Source organism: Squalius cephalus, assembly GCF_949319135.1.
Source record: "Squalius cephalus genome assembly, chromosome: 14".
In the NCBI taxonomy this organism is placed as follows: Eukaryota; Metazoa; Chordata; class Actinopteri; order Cypriniformes; family Leuciscidae; genus Squalius; species Squalius cephalus.
Window position 1 is genome coordinate 35,036,466 of NC_137135.1, and position 10,373 is coordinate 35,046,838.

The 10,373-nt window shown below is 39.2% G+C and overlaps 1 protein-coding gene across 1 annotated transcript; it reads right to left on the reverse strand.

Moving 5' to 3' along the window:
• Positions 1–8,648: 8,648 nt before the first annotated feature.
• adra2da (adrenergic, alpha-2D-, receptor a) lies at positions 8,649–10,277 on the reverse strand. Its single transcript, XM_079893531.1, has one exon. The coding sequence runs from the start codon at positions 9,991–9,993 to the stop codon at positions 8,779–8,781; it is 1,215 nt and encodes a 404-aa protein (XP_079749657.1). The 5' UTR covers positions 9,994–10,277; the 3' UTR covers positions 8,649–8,778.
• Between the last annotated feature and the right edge of the window lie 96 nt (positions 10,278–10,373).

The window sequence follows — 10,373 nt, forward strand, 5'->3', positions numbered from 1 at the left end:
TTTCAAAATATATTTCAAATGAAACAATTTGCAAACGTTAAAACATATATGAACATATATGTTGTTAGTAAATATATTGACATATAAATATATTCACATATTTAACTAAAATATATTTTCAAAATAAATAAAAAATATATTTACATATATTTAACTAAAATATATTTATTGGGCCAATTTCAAATATTTGCATATATTCCAAAATATATTCTGAAAATATATTTCAAATATATTTCTTTTGTGTATGGGTGTATCTGTCTGTGCTACTTTTACAAATACCGGGTTACACTGAGTTGCTGATTATAGCAGCGTTTGCCATGTTTCACCCGTTTCACTTGATATGAAGCCTCACAACAGAAAAGAGCCGCAAAAATGACTAAAAATGCCCCCAAAATTCAAGATGTCCCTGTATGAGTTCTAGATTTTAATATTTATAACAGGATATTGTTAAGCAACACCACATGAGCAAGAGTGCTGTTTTCCCCCTAATATCAGCATGATTGCAAATGTGATCTTGTTTATTGTATCTGTTGTATAATTTTTTTTTTTTTTTTTATGGAAAGTAATGCATTAGAGTAATAGAACAAACTAATGCTATGAATGTCAAAGGATTAGAAAGCAAAACTTCAAAGCAAGTGGCATTTCCAAACAATAGAGCTTTTCTCTTCCCTATACCTTCATTTTTTTGTAATTGTTGCTAAGTGTCTTTTACTGCTTTCAAAACAATTTTTTGTAATTTTATTTTTTTTGCTTTAAAATATTCTGTTGCTATCTCTTTTTCTTTTTTTTTTAATGCCACTTGTTTTTTTATTAATATTTCATATTTTATCTAATGACATTCATGCATGAAGTTTGCATACATTATTTTGGGGCCACTGAACAATCATGACCTTTTTCCTCAGTTAATTCACAACAATGTCAAAACTTGCACAGTAAAATGCGAGACTTATTTGAATATATTATGCGGAATAGAGCATTTTTTAGTTTTCCTTACAGCTTCGAAAAATAATTGTTAACAAGATTATTGGACTACGTATTACAAGAAAATACTATTTCAGTCTCTCTACGTGTTGCTTGCCATTTCTTTGTAATTTGAGTGAAAATGTTTTCAGAGTAAATCCTACATCAATTTTTCTTTTCAGAGCATTTTCTACTAGATAAATTAAAGAACAGCTCACCCGAAAATGTAATTTCTGTCATTATTTTCTGCTTTTATTCACCCGATGTCATTCTAAACCTGCATGACTTTCTTTTGTGGAGCGTAAAATAAGATTCATTGCAGTGTCAATACAATGGAAGTCAATGGTGCAGCGTTCTGCAAAATATGTTCTGCAAAAGAAAGAAAGCCATACAGGTTTGAAACAGGATGACGTAAGTTTTATTTTTGGACGGACTGTCACTTTAAATAATGTTACCATGGTTTAAAATGACTCATACCTTGATATTTTGGTCACGCTTCTTCAAGCACTTCCTGTTGTTAAAGCTGATCTTCCTGTTTCAACTCAATTCCCCAGCAGTGGCTTTTCTGCAAGTGTGCGTCTTTCCTTTGTTTATCATAGCTGTTTTCCCGCGTTATTATTGGAGTCTGGAATAGTTTTCCTCCTTTTCCTCTTGTGTCTGGATCTCTCGTTAGTTGTGTGTGTGGAAACAGTGCGAGCGATTGACAAGGTCAAAGGTGAACGCAACTGGACCTAATTTCCTCTCTCATTGTTTACAGCCGATATGAGAATGACTTTTAAGACCGAGGCGCTTGAGAATGTGAAATGAATGACGCCGGCGGAGGCCAAAAGCTCAATGGGTTTTTGGGGGAGATTGCGAAAAAGCCCACGAGACGCGAACAATGTGAACATGCGCTGGATGATTGCTCCCCATATAAGAGAACAAAGCTGAATCACAGAACCTAATTGAAAGTGTTGCATCTCTTTTCAAGGCAATGAAGCAGCTGATTAGAAAGATAATTGAGTTGGGAGACTAGATCTGGCAGGGGACTTTAGCACTAGTCTTGCATTTGGCAATATCGTAAACCGTGGCGCTGACATGACGCAAAAACAGATTGCATGAGAGGGCTTCATTAGGGACTGTCCTTTAGTGCAAGACTCTGATTTCTGTGTGCATTTGCATATTTTTCCCAAGCTGAAAGCACGTTCCTGCCGTCTCGCGTGTCATTGATCCGACACATGGTCCTTTGTGTCAAAGGATTGCGCTCGAGAAAGCATCTTCTAAGATCTTTGGAAACTTTAATTAATTTCTAACATCCTTCGAGAGTGTTGTAAGTCAAGCGTCGGTTAATGAGGTGCTTTGTGCATCATTCCATCCGCATAACATGGTTTATTTACAGTTTAATTAGTTATGGATGATTATTTCTGATACAGAATAAAAAAAAATGTAATTGTGACTTTTTAATCTCACAATTCAAACTTTTTTCTTCTCAGAATTGCAAGATACAAACAGGGTTGTAAGATATAAACTTGCAGTTGTGAGGAATGAAGTTAGACAAAAAGTCACAATTACCATTTTTATTTTTTTAAATCTGTGGCAGAAAAAAACAGACAAAACCCAGAATTGTACACTTGATTAATTGATTTTAAAGGGGTGGTTGAATATGATTTGACTTTTCTAACTTTAGTTAGTGTGTAATGTTGCTGTTTGATCATAAACAACATCTGCAAAGTTACAACACTCAAAGTTCAGAGCAAAGGGAGATATTTGCTTTTACAGAAATCGCTTTTTAAGGACTACAACAAACGGCTGGAAGAGACTACACCACATTCCTCCCGGGTTAGTGACATCACAAACCCTAGAATTTGCATAAACCCCGCCCCCTGAACACGATTTATAGATTATCATGGCAGAATATGCTAATCAATGACTAGAAGATAACTACACATAAGCTACATAAATTCATCAACTAACCATTCAGAAATGTCCTGTTGCTTCTACATGTTGTCTCTTCTTCTTGAGTCTCTCCATCTTTCTGACTTCAGTTTGAACATAAAAGGCTAAACGTTTTTAAAATTTTCAGTGCATGTGTGTGTGAGGTAAAAGAACTCAAGCTGTTGAAGCTCCGCCCCCTGTGCCAGAAGCAGCAGCTCATTTGCATTTAAAGGGACAGACACAAAATGGTGTGTTTTTGCTCACCTTCAAAAAGTGACAACTTTAACATGTTATATAAAAATATCTGTGGGGTATTTTGAGCTAAAACTTCACACACACACTCTGGGGACATCAGAGACTTATTTTACATCTTGTGAAAAGGGCATTACACCACCCCTTTAAACTCAAAATTCTCAGAATTTCGTGATTTAAACTCAAGAATGCAAGATGCAAACTCAGAATGGAAAGATATAAACTCGCTGAGGAGAATAGAGTGAGATAAAATTGCAGAAACAAAATACAGAATTGATGTGATGTAAACTCAGAATTCTGAGTTAATTTTCTTAGAATTATTTGCAATTCCATTCCTTTCAAAAAGAATTGCAAGACGTTAACTCACTATTCCAAGTTTATACTCCCAGTTGTGAGAAATAAACTCACAATTCTGAGGAAAAAGTCACAATTCCAGAAACAAGCTTCTATAATTAGTGATTATTTTTCACTCTAATAACAGTTTTCTCACTAGTTGAAAGCGAAAGAGCTTTCACTTCAAAGAAATCAAACCTATTGCGGTCTGTAAATATTAGTCACAATACATGGAGTTATGATAATAATCAGCACACAGACTTCACAGTGTGAAATAGAGGCAGGAAATGATGTCAGATTCTGGCTGCATTACTGAGACGATCAGATCAGAATCATCAGGATGCATGAGGAAACCAGAGGCATTCGGAGGTCCTGTTTTTCTCATGCATTGAAGCCTGTGTGGTGTGGGATTTGTAGCCCAACATGGCTGGATCTGGGCCAAACCCGTCCAGAGAAGAAGGACATAAGAAAAATTCCACAACAGATAAAAATAGAGCATTTATTGTATCCCCACTGCCAGGTCTCAGACAATAGGCCCTCATCAGAGTCTCTTGTTTGACCTCTGAACTCTGTTTCCAGCCCTGAACTACACCAGAGACCTTGTCAGACAACATGCTGTGGTTTCTATTTGTGATTCACTGATCATGGGAAATGGGGGAATCATAATGTTCTGTGATTTGTTTTGTTTGTCTCACTCGCTCACTGAGTCACTCACACACTCACTGAATCACTCACTCACTCACTCACTCACTCACTCACTCACTCACTCACTCAGTCACTGAATCACTCACACACTCACTCACTCACTGAATTACTCACTCACTCACTCACTCACTCACTCACTCACTCACTGAATCACTCACTCACTCACTCACTCACTCACTCACTCACTCACTCACTCACTCACTGAATCACTCACACACTCACTCACTCACTGAATTACTCACTCACTCACTCACTCACTCACTCACTCACTCACTGAATCACTCACACACTCACTCACTCACTGAATTACTCACTCACTCACTCACTCACTCACTCACTCACTCACTCACTGAATCACTCACTCACTCACTCACACACACACTCACTCACTCACTCACTCACTCACTCACACACTGAATCACTCACTCACTGAATCACTCACTCACTCACTCACTCACTCATTCACTCACTCACACACTCACTCACTGAATCACTCACTCACTCATTCACTCACTCAATGTTTTTGTGAATCTCATGAATGAATGCACTCATTATGAACACTCATTATGTAAAACAATTTTTTAATCTCATTAAAGGAGAACTCCGGTCAATTTTAACATTAAGCTAATTTTTTTGTACATTTGGAGTGCTGTCAATACAGAGAACAACGACAAAAATCGGTGTTGCCTACACCGAGTTATTCTATTTTTAAAATTCGCACCCTGTTGACTTCAATGGGGCAAGTACTAAACCTGCTTTTAGCCTCTTAACATCCTTGATGTGTCATTACAAGTGCACAGAAAATGTGAGTGATTCCTTCTGAGTGAACACGACTGAGTCTGACTGCAGTAGATGTGAAAGAAATGTATAAAAATGATGTTATTTAAGCCAGTGCAAATACCTGTGTTTACATCCTGTTTTCGGCTGAAGTCCAAAGTCCAAATTTGCGCTGGCTTAAATAACAGCATTTTTATACATTTCTTTCACATCTACTGCAGTCAGATTCACTCGTGTTCACTCTGAAGGAATCACTCACATGACCTGTGCACTTGTAATGACACATCAAGGATGTTAAGAGGCTAAAAGCAGGTTTAGTACTTGCCCCATTGAAGTCAACAGGGTGCGAATTTTAAAAATAGAATAACTCGGTGTAGGCAACACCGATTTTTGTCGTTGTTCTCTGTATTGACAGCACTACAAATGTACAAAAAAATGAGCTCAATGTTAAAATTGACCGGAGTTCTCCTTTAACATAATATATCTGGACATTTTTTTTATTTATTTTTTTGCTTATCAAAAATTTACAATTATTTTTTTCATTTTTAAGATTTGAAAATATTGGATATGTTAATGCTGTTTTACATTGAGTATCACTGATTTCACTTTAGAATAGAAACAGTGAGAATTAAGAGTAGACCTAAAAAATGCATGTGGTGTTCAACTTGCCTGCAAGCTCTAATGCATTAATAATCAAGCAAAACTTGAGCATTTTAATGTAGACATTTCCATGTGTGATGCATTCTAGTGGGGATGGATGGATTCTGACCTTCTGAGGCCCCGGGCTCCAGTCTTATGAGGCCCCTCTTGTCGAACCCACACTGTTTTTACCAGGGAGTTGAAAGGGAAGTTTGTATAGTAATTCAATACTATCCCAGCTTAGAGACAACAAAAGGTTGTATTATATGCAAAAATAAATAGTTTCAGTTGTGAGAAATAAAGTCACAATTACAGAAATAAGCACACTATTCGTTTAAAGAGGAGCTATTCTGCTTTTTACACTTCTTCATCTGTCTTTAGTGTGTAATGTTGCTGTTTGAGCATGAAAAACTCAAAGTTCTTCTCTATATCAGTGTCAGTGTTTCTGAACTCCCTGAAACGCCTCCATTGTAGTCTTGAGTTTCTTCCGGGAACGAACACGTCACAATATTCCTCATTATAATAATTCATGCGCAGAATAAAGGGGCGGGGCCTGGTTGAGTTAGTTAGTAGTGTGTTAAACTGGCGGTTATGGTAAGGGACGAGACATTTCCCAAACACACTCGAAGCACCCGCCCAATCACAACACAGTGCTCCAGCCAACCAATCAGAGCACAGTGTGCTTTTCAGAAGGAGGGGCTTCATAGAGACAGGAAGTAAACAGAGCGTTACTGACAGACTGGGAAGAGAGGAGCCGCAACAATGGAGAATATGAGGAAAATAATCAACATTCAAGCAGGAAAACCTGTTCTAGAGCTCGAAAACAACAGCAAGACTTTGTAAAAGGGCAGAATACATTCCAAGGGAGACAATAATGTAGACTACAACAAGCGGAGGTGTGTGGGACAAATTACATTTGTTGCCAACAAATTTTACTCTCACAGATCCTTGGCTATCAGGAAACTGCAGAGCTCTGAGCTCGAGGCCCCTGACTGTGACCCCTGACCCTCATAATCCATGCATTGCTCTCTGGTGGATGGAGCTGGTGTGTGGCGTGCATGATGCAGTTTAAGCATGAACTTTCTCATAGTTCGACATTTATAGCAGGGTATTGTTAGTTTTCTGTAGGACGTTTCGACTTTTCTCTAACCTCTTCTAGGCGGCATGTTTTGTTTGTGGAGGGTTTTAGATCGTGATAAGAGTCGTTTCAGGAAAGCATCTCAATTTTGACAGCACTTTTAAGATAAATCCTCTTCTGCAGCCATCAGTCCTGCCTAAATGCAGACATATTCTGTCTGACTATAGATTAAGATACTAAATTTGATGGATTACAGTGTGCATTCATCAGATACTATGTACTTTTAGCTATAGCCTACCATTCCTGAATTAGAAACCAACCTTCTCTCTCTCTCTCTCTCTCTCTCTCTCTCTCTCTCTGTGTGTGTGTGTGTGTGTGTGTGTGTGTGTGTGTGTGTGTTTTACAACAAGTCATTTAGGTTTCTTATAGTCAAGGAGAGCCTTTAATAGAGTTATGACATAGCTGCTCTTAGTCACCATTGACAGCCCTTATAAGCCTCTGTTTCCCACAGATAGAAGAGACCGAGGTTAGCTGTATTTCTATAGAATATTTCTGAGGTCAGGTTTAAGTGCGTATAGACACAAATCCTAATGTCTGGAGTGCAAAAAAGCTACATGTACGCCATTATTTCCCAGAGAGAGAGAGAGAGAGAGAAAAAGATGACCTTTTATAACAATAGGCTTTTTTAGCCTGTAAACAGTTCATTCAAGAATATATCTGTTTCTGTTTTGTGCAACAAAAATTGAAAATATAAAAAAAATAACAGATTAAAAATCAACTTGACAACTTGCCCCAAACTGCCTTTGACCTGAAAACACAATTCACTCCTGGTTTTATTGTTCACCTGTTCAATTTAAACATGTACTAATTTAAGGCAGTTTTGAAGGCGTTTAAAATCAACGTACAAAGTATAATTGGCCCTTTGCCTCATGATGTCACAGTTACTGAGATATAGCCCTTGTGACAACTAGCCCCGGTCTCCTATAATAACATTTTCTAAATGGGAGTTTTAATACAATAACCACAGAATTATCCAGAAAACTAAAATTTTAAGTAATATTCTTTCCACCTTTTACCATTGAGTGAAATCAATGATCAAGTACTTCCATTTAATAAACACTAAATCAATTAGAGGATTCGTTCGCATTTGACGTTTATACTATAGAATTTAGAGTCTAAACTGTATGGAAAATATACAGTACAATTTAATATTTAATGTCCTTTTTTACATTTATACATTTTATAGACTATATTTACAGGGAGTTTTGGTAACATGTAAGTCAATTATTTCTCATTTAATACATACAAACATTATGTACATCAGTGGCACCAAGAACACGAGAGTAGCACTTAAAAATGTCTGAATGCCATTGCATTATAGGAAAAACAGTCAAACCAGGTGGCATATTTTAAAGAAATATAGCTTAGTTGGGTTTTAAATGATAAAATAATAGATATACTGTAAGCTGACTTAACATAAAACCACCCAAACACCAGTTTATTAAAAGACATTGAGTGTTTCTTCAGCTATGGGCAGTTATTCATAGTTCAATAAAACATTTAGTATAAATCTTAATGGAACAAGGGAATGGACCATTTAGCTTATGTGATTCGTATTCGTAAATGAATACATATTTTTATGAATACGAATTACATAAACTAAATGGTCCATTCCCTTGTTCCATTAAGATGTATTCATTTCAAAATGTTTTATTAAGCTCTAGTTCTCGTTTAAAATTCGTAATTCATAATATGAATAATAGGTAAAGATTATTCAATTCAATTCGATGGAATTTTACAATAAATCTTTGAAACCTAAAAAGGTTTCAATATTTTTTTTTCAGGAGTGAACCTGGATATTCAACACGATCTCATGATGAGAATCCAATATTTTATTAAATATTATGTTATATAATATTTGACATGCATTAAAACGCATTTGAAGAGAAGCAAAATAAACGAAGACTTGTTGAATGTTTTCCAAGGCTGTTATGAGTGAGTGAATGCCCATGGCTGAAGAAACACTTTATTGCACATAAAGAAAACGGCCATATTTATTTAGCAGATTCCACTTGGTTTGCTGTAATTCACACATATAAATCGTGTCCAACTCGAGTCTCTCAGGTGCGGTGCGTCGTCGAGCAAATTATTTTCTTAATAGACTTCCTAAAGTCCCTGTTGAAAATCGTGTAAATGATGGGATTGACCGAGCTATTGCAGTATCCGATCCAGAAGAAGAGTTTGAACAGTGCGACGGGCGGCACGCATCTCTCCCCACAGATGGCCTGGAGACTGTAGGTGAAGAAGAACGGGAACCAGCAGAGGACAAACACCCCCATCACCACAGCCAGCACGAAGGTGAAGCGCTTCTCTCGCATCTGAGCCACTTTGGTTTTGGACACCACCGAGAGCTGTTTGCTGCTCTGCTCCTGGTGGGAAGCCCAGGAGATCCTGCAAGTCCTTTGCGCGCCGGAGCGCGCGCCGTCCACCTTGCGCTTGGAGAAGCGCGAGCTCTTGTGTTTGCTGTCCGAAGTCGCGCTTTCCTCCAGATCGATATCATCCAACTCCTCCTGTCCCTGGTTGCTCTCCGAGCTGTTGCTGCTCGGAGACTCCTTCTCAAACTTCGCTTTACGCACAAAGCACGTCTCGGATTGCGAAGGCTGCCTCTCCAACCCGTTCTTCGCCACGAATACGGTGGACGAGCGCTGTTTGGCGACGCGGTATATTTTACAGTACACCGTGATCATGATGAATCCCGGCGCGAAAAACGACACGACGCACGAGGAGAGGATGTACCAGGTCTCGTCGTTGATTAAACACTCCGTCTCGTCGTGTTTGGTCATGATGAGGGGTGGGAATGAGATGACGGCTGAAATGACCCACACCACCGCGATCATGGTTTTAATGCGCTTTGGGGTTCTCTTTAAGTTGTAGCTCACCGCTTTGGTGACGGACCAGTACCTATCCAAGCTGATGGCGCACAGGTGCACGATGGATGATGTGCAGAACAGAACATCCAGAGCCAGGTAAAACGCGCACCAGGTGCTGCCGAAGTACCACTGTCCCATGACCTCGTTGGCGAGTGAAAACGGGATCACGAGTGTGGCCACGAGGATGTCCGCGCACGCGAGCGACACGAGGAAGAGGTTCTGTGGCGCGCGGAGCGCGCGGCTGGTCAGAACCGCAACGATAACCAAAACGTTCCCAACGATGGTGACCAGGATGATGATGGAGACCACGAGGATGATGAACGCGGCGGCCGTGTCCGTGTACGGCCATTGTTTTGAGGTGATGTTTCTGGTGTCCTCCGTTGCATTGAACTGAGTCACATCCATGCTGAGTCCATCTTTCTCACAGTCAGGTTAGTGTTTCCAGTTAGGTGGTGTCACCAATGCACTGATGTAATGACACGAGAAAAACTTGAGCTGTCACTGCGCTCTGCGGACGCGATCGTCTCATGCTTGCGAGATTAAAGCTGTTCATCGCGCACGCAAATACTTTTTAAAATCCCTTACGGTTTCGATACGGAGAAATTGAAGCGCGAAGTAGAATTCCAGAGTAGCTGCGCGCGTTCTGTCAGGCGCGCTCCAGAGACGCGCACGCGAGCTCTACACACACGCGCTCCACACCGGACTGAGTGTTGAGATGTGTCCTGCTCGAGCTGGAGCTAATCACGTGACGTCATGCTGGAGTCCAACCCATAGCTAAACACACA

What these genes read in the sequence shown, in the direction of transcription:
- adra2da (XM_079893531.1), bottom strand. Translation starts at nt 9,993, where the DNA reads ATGGATGTGACTCAGTTCAATGCAACGGAGGACACCAGAAACATCACC.